This window comes from Rhinoderma darwinii, chromosome 4 (genome assembly GCF_050947455.1).
Source record: "Rhinoderma darwinii isolate aRhiDar2 chromosome 4, aRhiDar2.hap1, whole genome shotgun sequence".
Classification (NCBI taxonomy): Eukaryota; Metazoa; Chordata; class Amphibia; order Anura; family Rhinodermatidae; genus Rhinoderma; species Rhinoderma darwinii.
In genome coordinates, this window is record NC_134690.1 from 346,237,488 (window position 1) to 346,256,471 (window position 18,984).

Consider the following 18,984-nt stretch of genomic DNA (forward strand, 5'->3'; position numbering starts at 1 on the left):
TTAATATATAAGTCCTATGTACCCCAAAATAGTACTAATGAAAACTACACATTGGCCCGCAAAAATCCAGCCCATATAGACAAAAAAATAAAAAAAATTACGGCTCTTGAAATGCAGCGGTACAAAAACAAGTAATTTTTTCCTAAAATGTAGGAAAACATAAAACCTTTACATATTTGGTATCCCTGTAATCGTGCCGACCCATAGAATAAAGTTAACATGTTATTTACACTGCATAGTAAACGGCGTAAATTTAGAACGTGAAAATTAATGCTGGAATAGCTGCTTATTTTGAAATTCTGTCCTAAAATAAAGTTAATAAAAGTTAATCAATATATTATAAGCATCTAAAAATGGTACAATTACAAAAAACAACTCGTCGCGCAAAAAACAAGCCGTTATACGGCTAGGTCGACGGAAAAAAAAAAAAAAAAAAGTTACGAGTCTTGGAATGTGACCGTGAAAAAACAAAATGACCAGGGATTATTTTAAGGGGTTAAATGTGAGGCACATGGAGGTTCAAAATTGAAAACACTGTGCCCTGTAGATCGTGTCATACACAAAATTGATAACAACATGTGCCTCACATCAGAAAATGGAAGGACTCATTTATATATATATATATATATATATATATATATATATATTTTTTATTTTAGTTTATTTTGGTATCGAGAATCATGATACTACACTAAGTATCCGTCTCAAAGACCAAATTCTGGCATCGTGACAACCCTAGCCCAATCACAGTTGTGATTATTACAGCCACCATTTTAACGTTGCTATAAATATGGGCCCTCAGCACTCAAAAGGCTAGACAGCCCTGCCATACACCCTTCATGGCAGAATGCCACCCCTTGATATCAAAAGTGACAAGCAGACGGCAACGGAACATTTTCGCTGCAGTGAATAGAGTTTTACACACTGCCTATTCAAGTAAAATGGACAATTATGTAATACGCCATTGTACCAAGCTTGCCCGTGCAAGAGCCACTCCTCTATGGGGGGTGGAGAAGTCATGGGCAGAACAAATCCTATGTGACATCCATAAGCTCTAATAGGGCATAAGGACAAGGGCTGTCCTGAGAAAATCCCTTTACCACTTTAAAAAAAAATTTCAAGGAGGAGGCGTAACCTGCAGACTGGTGGCGCCCAACACTCGATTTTGTAGTTCTGGTCTGAGCACCTAGCTCACACCGGCTGTTATAGCGACTGACCTCTTATTTTCCTGCTCACGCTCTTGACCGACAATGGGGAGAGTAAAAGAACTCCAAGCACCGGTCAAATTGACCGAATACTTCCCCAGATCTTCTGATGCGGGTGTACCTCGGGGCAGTTCGCCTTCACATTTCAGCTCGTCTGCCTCCTCTCCCAGGATGGCGATGGACCCTGCCAGCAGAAACCCGCTGCATCTCTTAACAGAGAAAAATATTAACCTTTTCCTAGCCTCACTCAGGCCTTTCTTGTAAGACATGCTAGGCATAGTGAGATACAGAGGGAACATTTCCAAATAGGTGACAGAACCTCCAGGCTGGAGGAGAAAGCGGTGGAACGTACTTCTTCGCACATCACCCTTATTGATGCTACTGAGGCATTAGAAGGTGAGGTAGCCCACATTACCACCAAGCTGTCTGACATTAATGATTGCAACAGACGCAATAATGTCAGCTTGAGAGGCAAAAGCTTAAGCAGATGCGAATATGATCTCATACTTTGAGTCAATCCCTCGGCTTCTTCTCTGCACGACTATAGATAGGATCCAGACAATCCCCAAATCAACAAACTTGAATCCCTCCATTTCTCGTGATGTACTCGCTAGAATTCACTTCTATAAAAAAAAAGATGCCTTTCTAAAAATGATTTCAAAGCAAGTGTAAGGCTTTGTTCACACAGCTTATCTTCAAGTGTATTTCGGTGGGTAAAATGCTTGTGAAACATGCCAAAGTACAGTAGAAATACTCCTGCAAACAGAATCCCATTGATTTAAATAGGAAATGTGCTGTGTAGTTCATACACGGCATATTTTTACGCTGCTGAATTTTTTCAAAAAACTCAGCGTAAAAAACCGCTTCACAAGCCGTCTTTCCCCATTGACCCGGTGTGTGACCAGTTATATAAAATTTACGTATATGAATACATACATATCAACACAATAACATAACAAGGCTGGAATTTTTTTTAGGTCAAACTATACTGTGGACTCGCAAATCAAGTTCAGCCATAAGTGATATGACCTTAACCCCTTAGTGTCTAAGCCTGTTTTGGCCTTCAGGACCAGCCCCATTTTTGCCAATCTGACATGTGTCACTTTATGTGGTAATAACTCCAGAATGCTTTTACCTATCCAAACGATTCTGGGATTGTTTTCTCGTGACATGTTGTACTTTATGATACTGAAAAAATTTTGTCATTAAATTAAATATTTATTTGTAAGAAACGCCAAGATTTAGAGAAAATTAGCAAAAATTAGCATTTTTCTAAATTTTAATGTATTTACTTGTAAAACAGATAGTAATACCACACAAAATACATACTAGTTTATATTTCCCATATGTCTACTTTAGGTTTGCGTCGTTTTTTGAACATTCTTTTATTTTTCTAGGACGTTACAAGACTTAGAACTTTAGCAGCAATTTCTCATATTTTCAAGAAAATTTCAAAAGGCTATTTTTTCAGGGACCAGTTCAGTTCTGAAATGGCTTTGAGGGCCTTATATATTAGAAAGTCCCCATAAATCACCCCATTTTGAAAACTGCACCCATCAAAGTATTTAAAACAGCATTCACAAAGTATTTTAGCCCTTTAGGCGTTTCACAGGAATTAAAGCAAAGTAGAGGTGAAATTTACAAATTTCATTTTTTTTCTTCAAAAATTCATTTGTAATAAATTTTTTCTGTACCACAGAAGGTTTTACCCAAGAAATGCAACTCAAGATTTATTGCCCAGATTCTGCAGTTTTTAGAAATACCCCACATGTGGCCCTAGCGCGGTCATGGACTGAAACACCGGCCTCCGAAGCAAAGGAGCACCTAGTGGATTTTGGGCCTCTATTTTATTAGAATATATTTTAGGTACCATGTCAGGTGTGAGGAGGCCTTGTGCTGCCAAAACAGTGGAAACACCCCAAAAGTGACCCCATTTTGGAAACTATACCCCTCAAGGAATTTATCTATGGGTATAGTTAGCATTTTGAACCCACAGTTTTTTTGCTAAATTTATTTGAATTAGTATGTGAAGGTGAAAATCTACTTTTTTTGTGAAAAAATTAGGAAATTTTAAATTTTTACAAGGAATAAAGTAGAAAAAACACCCCAACATATGTAAAGCAATGTCTTCCGATTATAGCAATACCCCATATGTGGTAATAAATTGCTGTTTGGACCCACAGCAGGCCTCAGAAGAGAAGGAGCACCATTTGGATTTTGGATTTCTGATTTTGCTGGAATAGTTTTCAGTGCCGTGTCGCGTTTGCAATGCACTGGAGGGAAGAAAACCGTGGAAACCCCCCAATAGTGACCCCATTTTGGAAACGATACCCCTCAAGGAATTTATCTATGGGTATAGTTAGCATTTTGAACCCACAGTTTTTTTGCTAAATTTATTTGAATTAGTATGTGAAGATGAAAATCTACTTTTTTTCTGAAAAAAGGTAGCCATTTTTAATTTTTACAAGGAATAAAGGAGAAAAAGCGCCCCAACATTTGTAAAACAATTTCTCCTGATTACGTAAATACCCCATATGTGGTAATAAACTACTGTTTGGACCCACACCGGGGCTTAGAATGCAAGGAGCGCTATTTGGCTTTTGGAGCTCAAATTTAGCTGGAATGTTTTTGGGTGTCATGTCGAATTTGCCCCTGAGAGACTGAAACAGTGGAAGCCCCCCAAAAGTAACCCCATTTGGGAAACTACACCACTTAAGGAATCTATCTAGGGGTATAGTGAGCATTTAGGCCCCACACGTCTTTTGCAGAATTTATTAGAATTAGGCCGTGAAAATTAATATCAACATTATTTCCATTAAAATGTTGAATTTTTTCAATTTCACAAAGGATAAACGAGAAAATGCACCCCAACGTTTGTAAAGCAATTTCTCCCGAGTACGGCAATACCCCACATGTGGTCATAAATGTTTTTTCATTAGAAAGTAATTAACCCTTTACGAACTGATTCATGTTTTGCTTTTTCGTTTTTCCTCCCCGCTTTCCAAGAGCCACTACTTTTTTATTTTTCTGTCAATAGAGCGGTGTGGGGGCTTATTTTTTGCGGGACGAGCTGTCGTTTTTATTGGTACCATTTTTTGGTACGATGCCATATCGGTGGACATAAACGGCTGTTTGGGCACGCTGTAGGGCTCAGAAGGGAGGGACGCCATTTGGCTTTTGGAGCGCATATTTTGCTTGGTAGTAGCTCTGGCGTTTTGCTGGTATTTCAGTTTATAATGTTGGGGCACATGTAGGCTGGGCAGAGTACATCAGGGGCATAATAAGAGGGTATAATAATGGGGTAAATAAATAATAATCCGCAGATATGTGGCCGGTGTCGCACTGATAAATGGTCGCCCGATCTTATCCACTTTTGGAACACTCTGCACATTTTGCATCGCCATAATCTGGGAGCCGGAACTTTTTTTATTTTTTCACCACCGGAGCCGTGTGAGGGCTTATTTGTTGCGGGAAAATCTGTAATTTTCATTGGTACCATTTTGGGGTACATGCGATTTTGTTGATCACTTTTTATTCAATTTTTCGGCAAGCCAGGTGACCAAAAACCATCAATTCTGACAATGATTTTTATTTATTTTTGACAGCGTTTACCCTGGGCTATAAATGACTATTATACTTTATTCTGCGGGTCGGTACGATTACGGCGATACCATATGTATATACGTTTTTTTATGTTTTGCAGCGTTTGCGCAATAAAATAACTTATTTAGAAAATAATGTCTTTTCTGTGTCACCATATTCTGAGAGCCATAACGTTTTTATTTTTCAGTCAAAAAAGCTGTGTAAGGGCTTGTTTTTTGTGGGACGGGTTGTAGTTTGTATCGGTACAATTTTGGCGTACATGCGACTTTTTGATCACTTTTTATTACATATTTTGTGAGGGGTGGTGACCAAAAAATAGTGATTCTGGCATTGTTTTTCGTTTATTTTTTTTGCGGTGTTCACCGTGCGGGAAAAATAATATTATAGTTTTATAGTTGGGGTCGTTACGAACGCGGTGATACCCAATATGTGTACTTTTTTTTTACGTGTTCATTTTTTTTCCTATAATGAAAGACTTATTATAGGAAAAAAAGCAGTTCTTGTTTATGTCACTTCTAACTTTTATTTTTACACTTTTTTTAAAACATTTTTATTCTTTTTTTTACTTTTTTCACTTGTCCCACTGGGGGACACTTAGACTTGCAGCTCTGATCGCTGCTGGAATACATTACACTACACACGTAGTGTAATGCATTTCAACTGTCATTGTGACGAGACAGTCACACTGACAGGAAGCCTACGACGACCACCCTCGGGGTGGTCCTCATAGGCTTCTGTACATGGCAACCCGGAAGCCATTGTCTGGCGTCCGGTTGCCATGGGTACCATCGCCAGCCCCCGTGATTTCACATGGGGGCTGCCGATCGGCACTAAAGACCTTAATTGTGGCGTTCAAAATCGAGCGCCGCAATTAAGGGGTTAACTGCCGATATCAGCGGCGACAGGCCGCTGATCGGCAACGGGGAGAGCAGGGCTGTCACCCTGCACAGTTAAGCGCCGCTGCGGTGTAGCGCCGCGCGGCGGTTAACTGTCAAAGCAATGACGTAACTGTACGTCAAGGTGCGCGAACTTACTGCTCACCATGACGTACAGTTACGTCATGGTGCGTTAAGGGGTTAATGTGCAATACAAACTGGGCATGAACTTGAGTGAATCGAATATTAATGCACTCAATTACTAGGCAGTGTTCACACATATGTACAGCTTTTGCCCAGCAACAGGCAGCTAGTGACTACACATGACCAGCAGTCTGCAGAAATACATGGGGGTACCCCACCGATCGTGAGAATGGGGGTCCCAAACTCCCAGATCCTCCTCACTGCACACTCTGCAGTGAGGAGGATCTTTAATGGAGAGCCGGTCGAGCATGTGCCCGCCGCTCTATTCAGTGTGTATGAGAATGACCGAAACAGCAGAGCACTGAATTCGCTATTTTCGTCATTCCCATAGACTTTGAATAGAGCATCAGCGCACATGGTCAACCGCCGCTCCATCGTCCTTGACAGTCGAGCAGTGAGGAGGAGTGAGTTCCGGACCCCCGTTCTTCTGGTCAGTGGGTGTCCCAGCAGTGGGGCTCCAAGGATCAAAAAATTATCAACTATCCTTTAATCTAAAGAAAGCTGGTGTAGGATGCGCCTAATTTATTAAGACGAGCACATGAGGCCTAAGTGAATCAATGTTAACCAAAAAACTGAAAGGTGGCCATGAATCACAGCTTGTACTGCAATGTGGAAAATACAGGTTGTGAACGATCATCTTCCGAATATAAACAGGCAATAATCCGCGCTGACCTGACAACGGTATGTTTTACAACTGGACATCCATTGGGACATTTTACAGTAACGTACTATTACTACTTGCAACAAACCCTCCAAGCATTTAATGCACTCCGTACACCAGAAACTAACTAAAAAGTAGTAAAATTAGCAGCATGCGCTGTAGTGAAGAGGTCGTAACTGCTACATGCAGCCAAGTAAAGAAAATCTGTCATTGGGAATGCCAAAATAAAAGGAACTAATTTCTACAAACTTTTGACATGTTTTAGGGACGTCAGAAACATTAAAATAGGTGGGAGTACAGATGACCCCCACCGATTGGTAAAAAAAAAAAAACGGGCAGAATTGCTTACCCAGGCACTTTGCTTCTTCAGCAGCAATCGCTTCAGCAATTGGTGGGGTCTCAGCACCCAGACCACCACAAATCAAAACACTTTGACATGTGAGAAGTTTGTTTAAACGAAAATTACTCTTTAAATGGGTATTCCAACCTTTAGCATTTAACACTTATTCACTGGATAGGTGAAAAATGCAAGATCGGTTGGGGTCCAAGTGCCCCACCCACGCCGCGAGGCAGCGTTTGAATGAAGTCTACAGGGCTGACGAAAATAGCCAAACACATTTTCCATCAGCCTCAGACTTTGAATGCCACTGCACCGCGCACACCAGTGGATAAGTGAACAATGCACAAGGCTGAAATACCACTTTAAATCTAATTTATTTAATTTTTTTTATCTCCTCATAAGGATTAGTTGCCAATTACTTTAATTCTCAGTGATCAGAGAAAAACTGTAACAAATGTTAAAGACATAAGAACAAAAACATGACAGATTCTTTTTACAAATGACATATTAGAAGTATTAGCATTCATGCAGTACCAAAGCTGCACAAGGGAAGGACATGCCCAATAATAAAGAGAACAGCCACATTCAGCGCAATCCCAGCGATCGACATTTCTTTCAGTGTCTACTTATTGCACATGATGGTCAACAACTACATTACTTACATAACGGTTGGTGAGTTACGTGTGTGCCCCCAGCCTTCTACATGCAAATTGCTTTTTTATTATTGTACCCACAAGTGTCAATTTCGATACACAATTAGGGTCCGTTCACAAGGCGCTGATTTTGACGTGGCAACTGCTTGACTGGCAAAACCAGCCGAAATCGCCTCCCAATGATTTCAATGGGAGGCAGTTTTTTTACCCAGGCAGCTTAGAGCTGCTTGCGGGGAAAAAAGCGGCATGTCCTTTCTTGCCGTGGTTCTGCCTCTGACCCACCATTGAAATCAATGGGAGGCAGAAAAGGCGTTTTTCGTGGCAAAATTGTGAGGCAGATTTTTTCTGCCTGCAAAATACTCAGTGTGAACTAGGCCTAATAGTATTAGCCTAGAATTTAAAGGTGGTGTCTAGTTTTATGTAAAAGTAGTAAAAAGTTACAAACCGGTTAATATGCTTTGCATTTCAGTTTGCCACAAGATCTTTGCTTGCCATCAGGGAATGGAAGAATTCTTGTTTATATTGAGGCTAAACACATATCCAGATGCTGTCCAACTGACCCAGATGCCAGTAGTGCTATACTGCCTTGAGGGCATAGGATAAGGGGACGCTGCGGAGTACAGCCATATGTAAAACATACCGCGAGTAGGATTTTTAAGTAAAATGCAGTTTACATTTTCAGCCCCCAGGTCTGGCTTCTCCGACACACTGGAGTTGATTGACCGCTGTCCCTGTATACACGCTCATAGAAGAAGCCAAACTCTCCAGCCAGAAATGTAAAAAACTTTTACTCCAAAATCCTGCACAAAAGACTATTGAACTTATTGCTGTGCGGCGCCCCCTCTATCCTACACTGCCCTTAGAAATATCTACATTAAAAAAAGCCATAAACCTGAGGAAGTGAAATACAAAGTACATTAAAAAGTTGTATAACTAACAATACAAGGATGACATTTACATAAAATCAATATTATTCATGGGATATTATGAAAATTCTAAGAAGGATCCACAATATTATTATTAATACATACCTAATAACTGTAAACGATCCTTTGCCATTAGTAAATTGGTCGTCATTTTTGTTTGTAGACGGCGTGCTCGATCGTACTGCTCACCTTCAAGCGGAAATAAAATATATCTTGTGTGATTAATAAGTACAGTTAATATAAAATAGAATGGGTTTAGGAAGTTTCTTACATGGGAGTTAGTTTTTGTTTTTTTAAAGGGAATCAGTCAGCAGTTTCCACCCCTCAAAACTGCTGACAGCGCTATATGGACGCTAGAGCTGTCACTCAGAGCAGATGGGAGAGACTGGGTAGCATTCAGGGCAGCGAGCCCGGAGAACTAAGCATGAAGAGGCCTCCATAGCACTTGCGTTTATGCGGGACATTAAAACCTGGATTTCTCGGTCATGCAACCTGCACAACCACCCCCCTCAGATATCATTGCACGGTTCTCCCCGTCATCTATATAGCACTGTCAGCCGTTTTAAAGGGGTCAAAACTGCTGAGAGATACCATTTAATTTAAAGGGGATTTCCAATTTTTAAAAACTGTCTGTGAGAGGAATCAAGGGAACTGTAGTCCCACCAAGACCAAACCTTAGCAAAATGAAAAGTGCTGCAGAGGTGGGAAAAATAAAGACAGTGAAAAGTAACTGCTCTTGAGCTATGTTGGTATCTGGTGACCATTCAGACACAAGTATTTTTCTGTGTTTGTCATAAGCTCAGAAAACCCATTTAGCAGACAAAAAACTGCATTTTGAGGGTAATCTACTGCCAGCACCTTATCAATTATACATAGATCACCAATGTCATTTGAAGTGTTCTTCCCATCTTATAACATTCTCCTAACATCTGCCAGCAAATGAGTCGGGAAAATCTGCACAACTTTTCTTTTATATCAGCTCAGGCTCAATAGACCCTTTGCACACTACATTATTACAGGATATATTTTATACATAGACAAGTTTAGAAAAAATAAAATGGGTGATGCAGTAACTATTTTATGTTTTATAGAAAAAAGCTCTGCTATGTTAAAAACACAGCTATGATCAGCAACTACAGCCCCCTTCGCATCATGTTTTTACCTTCCGTCAGAGGTATAAGTCTTTAAGCACCGTAGCCAGGAACTCTGGCACTGGGGAAGCCCTGACATCACTATCCATATATGGACAGTAAAATCAGAAGTTTCCCCAACACCGAAGTCAGTGGGCAGAGCGCTTCCAATGCTCTGCCGGGGATGCCAGCATTGGGAACCTGCTGACATCACTGTCCATATATGGACAGTGATGTCAGATGTATATACGTTAAGTACATGTGACAGTTGCCATACATCTGTCACCCATAGGCTTCCATGTTAAATATTATTAAAAAATAAATAAATAAAAAAAAAAAAAAAAAAAAAAGGGTGTACAGGACGTATACCAGCCCGATGGAGACTATTCTAATAAAAATAGGACAGTCATAAATTAGGTGAAGACTATTGGATAAATGCCACATATACAAGATATCATTTTGTGATTGGAGATCTTCAAAGTCTAATTTTAAAAGATAAATACACGTACACCCAAGTTCATTCATTTCCGATACATACCTATCTTGTAGCAGGATGGACCACGTTATCCCTCCAGAACAGCCCAAAGCAACATGACACTGAGGTTACAATGTGCCTGATGTGAAGATGGGATGCCCCAGAATGCTATTATGATAGCACCACAACATAGCCAAACGCATGACGGTATAGACGTGCTACGCAGCGCTACTTTATTACAACGATACTCCAGGAGCATGAAATTTGGACTCTAGGAAATTCTTCCTAGGGCAAATTGTATTGGCCTCCTGAAAGTAACTATCGAAGAATGGATAAACGACATAATCCTGATCTGCAAAACCGTTCAGGAGACTTTTACTGTTCAGTGACGTCCCACTAGTTTGAAAGGCTGACACGACAAAGGTGGTGGTCCCACTGACTTTATGCAGTCCTCAATAGTCCAATTTTGCCTTCCCAATATTCAAAGAAAACAGCTTTCGGTCTCTGGGAGGCACCAGATTAGAACATGGTTGTCTGATGTTCTAGCACAACCGAGCAAATTGTACATGCCGAGATGATGCTCACTACATCCCCAATATAATTCATCCGCCATATGACGGTGTGACTATTTACACCATATGCTTCATCCTAAAGTGCAATCTTTCAACAAAAACCTGGCCTTCCTAACAGAAATTATTTTTATATGGTTCAATCTGTAGACCTTTTTTTTTGTGTGAGATGTGAATACTAACAGGCCCATGTCACGTGCAAAATTCCTAAAAACAAACTAGACCTTATGTGAGCTCATTGCGTGTATTTATTTTCCACATGACATGCATTAGTACCATACATTTACCTTGTCCACTAACTTGTACTGCAATTCCTTTCTCTAGCTCTTGAATACCTTTCTTGTAACATTCAATAGCTTGCTCCTTTTGATCTGAAAAGAAAAGAAGAAATGTTCAGCAAAGCATCGCGAGCACTGGATCATAACCAGCACTACTGACCAGCCCTTAGCTCATAAAACACATCACTGCTTGGCACAGAATACCGGTCAGATCCACTTACTATTCCCACATAACCTTCTCTGAGATTAGATTAGATTAGATTGATATATGGGAGTCAAAACAGAGATGGAATCCTGACACAGGAAGGCACGAAAACCTTTTCTAAATGTTAGTTTGAAAACTTTTTTTTTTTTTCCTGCTTTCCATTGATCTGCTCTCACACCAGGCCATAATACTCCTGTGAATCAACCCTTGATAGGTTTGTTAAATAGGATCCGTCACCAGTTTATTAATTCCCCATCTCCTATCTAATCGAATAGGTGCCATGATGCTGATAACTAGCGGGATTTGTTTTAAAAAAAGATTTGCAAAAGTTATGAGCATTTTTTATTAAATATGCTAATGTGGCTCTAATAGCCAAATAGGAGGTGACTTCCTTTTCACTCTGGGCGGCGTAATATTTTCTGTAGGACACTGTCCAATCATCATACAACTTCTCTCCCTTCCCTGCCCAGCAACACAGCGTGATCATATAATATACAGCTTCCATTCCCGACTGTGTATTCAACTGGTGATATCTCCAGTTGTTCCACAGCTAGAACCGCTGTTCTAGGTGGTCCTCAGCCCAAGATATAGCTATTTGAAGTGACCCCCCTTCCCTCCAGCCTCAGTCTCTCATCCTGTGTGAAGCAGCTTCATGCTGATAGGACAGGGCTGTGACGTAGCTCCACCTCAGGAGAAATCGCTGCCGTTACCTCCCACTTGTCTAATAAAGGCTCATTTACATATTTAGAATAAAGCTCATAACATAAAATAAACTTTTTGGGACACAATTGTCACTATCATTATCAGTGTGACAGCGCCTATCAGATTAGCTAGGAGATCGGGCATTACTAAACTAGTGACAGATCCTCTAACTAAAAATTGTCAATTACTTAACTTTAACATCACTGCTTGCAGTTAGTGAATAGAAACATTCTTGCTTACATTTAGAGTTTGAAAACCAGCCCTGACTAACTTTATTTCACAGAAGTGCAGTTCGTTTCAATGCATCAGAGTATGTAAAAGCTATCAGACTGGGGTCCAGGACAAGAGAGACTCGTGAAGCAGCTTTAGGCCTTATTCAGACAAATGTATTTTACATGTATGTCTGCTGAAATAACGGACAGCACTCGGACCCACGCAAATGAATAGGGCTATTCACACATGCGTGATTTTTTGTCTCACCAGTTGTTAAAGAGAAAAAAAAAAAAAAACAGGACGCGCAGAAACACGGACGTGAAAAACTGATGCCCCACGGAAAGAACACTTATGCCACACAGAACTGAAATGCATGAAATATGGTTCGTTTTTTTGCGGATGCAAAACGGACACTCGTCTGAATAAGGGTATGTTCACATGGCTGTAAATGGCCGAAAAATCTGAAGCAGAACGCCTCCAAACTTCTGCCCATTGATCTCAATGGGAAAAACGGCATTCTGTTCCGACGGGCCGTTTTTTTTACGCGGCAGTTTTGAAAAACGGACGCGAAAAAGAAGTGCAGGTCACTTCTTGGGACATTTTTGGAGAAGTTTTTCATAGACTATTGAAAACCTCTCCAAAAACAGCCGTAAAAATGCTGCCAAAATCGCGAGTGGCTTAAAAAACGTCTGAATATCAGGAGCGGATTTCCCTTGAAAACAGCTCCGTATTTTCAGACGTTTTTTGAGTTTGCGTGTGAACATACCCCTAAGGCCTAACTTTTAACAAAGAGGATGGATAGACTGCTGAAATTTGATTAGTGTTAGGCAGGTTTACAGGCAGATTTCTGCTCATAACGAGCGCCATTCCAAATTGATCGGCGCTCATTTACAGGCCCCTTTACATGGGCCGACGCAAACTATGTGGACGAACAATTGATAATAAGATTATTCAGTCCCTATACAGTTTGTAAAATGATTGTTTTATAAGCTGCATAAAAGATACAATCAGCCATTTGGCGGCTGATAGTTTACATGAGCCAAAGGTCAGGAACAAGCATTCATACAGCTTCTGACTATAAACAAGTATGACAGCAGACATATCTGGAAAATGCTAAGTAAGGCCGGGTTCCCACAGGTCGGATATGCTGCGTAAAAACGGTGCAGCGCATCAGACCTGGAACCCGCAAAACCTTCCGTCCGAATACGTTGAGGTTTTTTGTTTTTTTTAACGGCATTTCCTCTGCGGAATGCAGCACTATGGTGGGGGGGGGGGGTGACGAATAATAAGAAAAAAAAAAAAAAAAAAGGCATACTTACCGACTCCCTCTTTTCTGCACGAAAAGGAGGCCGGACTGCAGGAAGAAGGAGAGAGTTCTGGATAAATTGATAACTTTTTTTTTTCCCCACTGTCGATGGAGGTGTATGAGGGCTTGTTTTTTTAAAGGGGTTAGGTCATCAGTATATGATTGGTGAGGGGGTCTGACACCTGGAACCCACAACGATCAGCTGATCCAGCTGCCTCCGGTCGTTTTGAACGGTATTCAGTAGTTGGAGCCAGAAGCAGATGGCTCCGACCACTGCATTGCGGCCGTTCGGCAGAACCGCGGCTCTGCACCTATTCACTTTAATAGGAGCAGAGCTTATTTGAACCAAGCCATCTGCTTCCGAGAATATTGTCCGATGCCCGGAGGCAGCCGCAGCAGCTGATCGTTGCAGGGTCCGGGTGTCGGACCCACACCAATCATATACTGATGACCTATCCGGTGGATAGGTCATCAGTTGTCAGAACGTGGAAAACCCCTTAACGCAAAATCACGATACCAGCCTGGACGTGATGTTTATTCAGAATCCTGACACTTCTGAATCTTTTCTGTGAGATTCCAGCAAGGCAAGCGTAATCTCGTTTGAAATGACAGGTTACATTGTAATCTCGCGAGATTACGCTTGCCTTGCTGGAATCTCACAGAAAAGATTCAGAAGTGTCAGGATTGCGAATACACATCACATCCTGGTTGGAGGTCATGTATATTCATTATCAGGACACTGCAGTAATGTTAGTGTTTGTGTATGTGGCTGCACATAACGATATAACTATCGCTAGTGCAGTGTAAATGGAGAGGAGTGCATGAGGCTGATTGGTCAGCGTCATGCACTCCTCTGTACAACGCCCACTTGGTCTAAAGTAAAACACGCCCACTTGGGCATTAAGAAACTCATTAGCATAAAGCTAAAAATCACTCAGTGGTTTAAAATAGATAGTTTTTCTAAATAAACAGCATTACTGTCACCTACATTACAGCGCCCATCTTCTTATATAAGAGATAGGGCACTTATGTGGTGACAGTCTCTTTAAACCCAGTTTTTAACTGCACCACTATTGTGGTCTCTGTTTTCCTTTCCGTTTGCAAAACCAAAGATTTTTCAAATCTCCATATCTGATACTTTGTAAAACCGTGAACTGAACTAGGATACCAATCAGATGGAGATCTGCTCCTATCTGGAAGCCCTGCAAGAAACAATCAAATTCTTTAGAGAACGGATAGTATATTCCGACCATACACAGGAGCATTTTCATGACATGAACTAGCATGACAGGAGGCGGCCGAAGGCAGATATGAGGAAAAATTCATCTGCTTTGTTAGAAATTTTTGGTTGTTGTAAAGTCGTTCATGCACAGATGTGCCTGCCAAGCCACAGATCAAGGCAGAAATCGATCGGTGATTTGTTGTTTTTAACTAATGGAGTTGTCGCCCAAAGCGGCAATCCTCACAGAGCATCCATGAATAACAAGTCGTTCAGAAAACATGTCTGAGATGGCTAAGCTTTAGGGCTGCCCCATAGCTTTAAGAATGTGAGCATTGCGAAACGAATATGAAATAAAAGAAAGCAAAAAACACATTTCAACCTTCCAGTTTATATGAATCAAATAATCTGCAATTATTTTTATTTTCTTCTGGTCAGAAGATAAGCCAGAAATGGCAATAAAACGGACTCAGATACAAAAGGAGGAAGATGGGTGGATAACAAATTCGATGCTTTCAGAAGGGTGCGGTAATCCAAGCATGACAGAAACCGTCTCCCAAACTGGGCCTCAAAAGTCAATTTATGGAGCTTTGTCAGTAAGCCTCTCCTTAGAGCCCTATAGCGAGCAGCGCCCACCAACCTTTCATCTAGACGTAGCGCAAACAATCAGAAGCACAACAGACACAAAAATACAACATTCAAGAGGCGTCAATGTGAAAATCCTGCAACCCTCCGAAACATATTCAAGCAGACAGGGGCTCCGAGACACCTGACCACTGGAGGAATCATTTACGCATTTGATTTCTAATCCCTGTACACAAGTCAATTATTAATCTCTTCATTTCTTTATTATTCGCCATTACATTTTATGATGTTTATAGTTAAATATGGAAAATATTATAGAACTCAACTAAATCATAAGACAAAAGCAAAGCAGATAGATATTTGTCTTGACAAGGTCTTAGGCCTCATTAGTAATTTATGAGAACAGGTTTTCCACATGAACAGGCCTCAGTTTTACCTCAGCATCGTAAGAACTCTAGACAGGCTCTCAAGGCCTACACCTTGTGCAGATTCAGTGACCTAATGAGGTTTCACAGGGACCCTAGAAAATCTGTATGGAACATTTCTCGAAGTTTATGAGACTGAGCAGAGTACTCAAGCTTTTCAGGTACATGTATCCATTTAGGCCGCATGCAGACGACCACTGCTGTTGATCACACCGCAAACTACGGATCGTTTAGATTTGTGTCAGCAATGCCTCCCAGTTGCTTCTGCAACCGTTCCGTATATTACAGCAGGGTTGTTTCTGTGTGTGATCCGTATTTTGCGGTCTGCACCCATAGGAATGTCACGTGATCAGATTTCCCAGTCAGCTCCAAGAAACGTATCCGCAAAATGCATACATCACTCCGATGGCTTCCTTGTGCTGTCCACTATTTCTGCCACTTGAATGGCAGCAAAACGGACAGGAAAAAGGACATGTTCTGTAATTTGCAACATTGGATCCGCAAAAAAAACAATGACCCCATATAAATGAATAGGTCAGTGAGCAAGCCCAAAAAAAAAATGCAGATCGGCACGCTGAAGAAAAACACAGCCGTGTGAATGAGCCCTTACACCTGCTGCGACACTGCTTTTCAATCTGGGCATTACGGAGTGGCCAAAGGGTCAAACATAATCTGCAAGTCGACTGCTGAGCAGGGATCAGTTGATAACAATAAGGGTATGTTCACACACTAGACTAAAAACGTCTGAAAATACGGAGCTGTTTTCAAGGGAAAACAGCTCCTGATTTTCAGACGTTTTTCAAGCCACTCGCGATTTTCGCTGCGTTTTTGGAGCGGTTATGAAAACCGGCTCCAAAAACATCCCAAGAAGTGACCTGCACTATTTCACAGCCGTTTTTTTACGCAGCCGCGCAAAAAAACGGACCATCGGAACAGAACGCCGTTTTCCCATTGAAATCAATGACCAGATGTTTGGAGGCGTTCTGCTTCAGATTTTTCGGACGTTTACGGCCCGAAAATAGGCCGTGTGAACATACCCTAACTAGTGACAAGACCTTTACTTTTCTTTAGCGGCACGTACAGTGTACTCCAGTAATAAAGAACGTGGAGCAGGTAATCCTGGACTAGTCGCAGATTGGCATGACCTAGTACAGCATGATTCTATTTGTGTGGGCTCAGGCCAGTTGCCCTATTAACTTTATTATTCCTGTCAAAAGTTTTGTGAAACTTTCTAATAAACTTTGCATTTCCATTTTTCTGTGTTTTTAATACAAATGCTTGCTGTCAGTGAATGGAATTTTTACATTGAGGACGTACAGCACACAGTTGTATCTGATGGGAGTTTTACGTTCGGCACACACGTCTGGAGATTTTCCTGGTGTGAACACAAAGAAAAAAATAAGGGAAGAGAGCCTTAGGACGCCCGTGCACATAGCGGTTTACTGCAGATTGCAACGGTATCACAATGCGTTTAACGCGCAGCAAGTACAAGTGTAGCGCATAACAGCAGAAATTCATGGTAAAACTTCACGTATTCTTTGCGACAAAGATAGTGGCTTCACGCTAAGAACCACTATGAGTACGGGCACATCATGGCTTCATGTATACAGATCCTACGTGAAATCCGTGTGAATTATGCCTCCCATTGTTGTCACTTTTTATCCCGAATCGGGAACCATTGACATGTCACTTCTTGATGCAGTTTTAGTGCAGAAACTGTCGGGCGTGTGCCAAATTTATTATGCAGCTTGTGCCATCCTGATACATTTGACACAAATTCAACTCATTTATACTGCCATTTACACCAGACTATTGTATCTATTTCATCACGTGTAGACCCAACTGCTGTGTTAAGATAAGCGGATGACAGATATAGAATGAAGTAGCCACTTCTTACTCGAGTATAGAATACAAAGTATAGCACATCGTGAACCAAGAACCGGCAAAAATCTGCTGGGTAAGGTTGATGATCAGATGATGGTGAGGTTGATGATCAGATGATGGGTGTTGTTGGTGAGGATAGTGATCACATAATGAGTGTAGTTGGTGAGGATGATGATCAGCTGATGGGTTACCATATGACATAAGGGAGAGAGACTACAGCAACTGTTCACTCCTCACAATCCACATGCCCAGTGGTGAAGAGATGCTGATCATTCACTACTGACCTGAATCAGCACAAACTATAAGCCTGGATGGTCCTGATAAGCAAGGTTCATGCCAGAGGAGCCATCTGTAGTTCTGCCCAGCCAATCACACCAGCTGTGCCAACATGTCACTGTCACAACCTATATATTGGGGAGCGCCTAAAGTGTTTAGTGATACCCACAAAAGCAGCAAGTTGTCATATAAGGAGTTGCATGTGACACAGCTATACCGGTCATCACGCATGCTATTGTGACGTCACGTGGTGGAGAAGGTCAATTACCAGTTCTGACGTCTCATTCACCACTGATATGACGTAGTCTGCTCACCTTTCTCCTGTTCATCAATACGGAGAGCCATAGAGATGTAATGGAAGGCCTGCTGGTGATAACCCCGTACCACTTCAGGCTCCTGCGGCCTGTCCTGAGTCACAGCAGTCCTGAGAGAGCTGCGATCACTGAGTGTTCGGGTCGCGGGGATCTTTTTGTCCGCCATGACCCTACGGGAAAAACGGTCACAACACCAGGCGAAAAGCAAGCCGAGCTGGAAGGCAATAAACCGGAGCAACGAGAAGGCAGCGAGCAGAGGATAGGAAAACACGAACAGGTTCCGCTTATGAGGAGTAGGCGGGGCGCCCTGTACCGGAGACTCCGAGCGAGAGGGCGGTGCTTGGGCCCCGGGACCTTTGTTTGCCGCTGGGGTCACCGGTTTCTTCTTGTGTCCTCTTCCACCCGGAGAATTCATTCACAGTGCCCGCAGCCGCCGCCATAACACCGGGCTCAACGCCCGTCAGCTCCTCCCACTGCGCCTGATACGACTCTCCTCGCCTGCCTCACTCACGCACTGACACTTGACTCCGCCCACTCCGGGACGTTTTACTCTCTATCTCCGCCATTAGCAGTCAGCCGCATATCCCCGCCCAGAATGAATTGACACTCCCTCGTCGTACATGATACGGCGTTTCCCCTGACTCCTCTCGTGTGATAGGTCGCTTTGGCCCTTATTACACGAAACCACGACCTCGGTATAGAAAAACACGCCCCCTGTATAGCAAGACAGCCTAGAATAGGAAGCCACACCCTCTGTACTGGAAGACACGCCCAGCGCCAGTGTATATTGCAATGATCTATTGATTGTTTTCTGTGGAACCCCGCCCATTAAGGGCGTGCCCTGTTTTTTCATTTTGGGTATATGTCATCAATGTCAGGGTATGTAGTTATAGCACACAAAGCCTTATAATCGCCATGGCAATTCGTCTCCTGAAT

General features: G+C 41.9%; 1 protein-coding gene across 2 annotated transcripts in view; it reads right to left on the reverse strand.

Annotated features, from left to right (window-relative positions):
• The window catches only part of SPAST (spastin), a 60,314-nt gene extending 41,661 nt beyond the window's left edge, over positions 1-18,653 (reverse strand). The window contains exons 1-3 of one of the 2 annotated variants that reach the window (XM_075862902.1): positions 18,049-18,653; positions 10,929-11,012; positions 8,573-8,656 (exon numbers count right to left, since the gene is read on the reverse strand). In XM_075862902.1, the coding sequence (XP_075719017.1) occupies positions 8,573-8,656; positions 10,929-11,012; positions 18,049-18,463 (583 nt within the window). In that variant the 5' untranslated portion in view covers positions 18,464-18,653. The remainder of the gene's footprint in view (positions 1-8,572; positions 8,657-10,928; positions 11,013-18,048) is intronic. The other variant, XM_075862901.1, reaches the window with a different exon arrangement.
• Between the last annotated feature and the right edge of the window lie 331 nt (positions 18,654-18,984).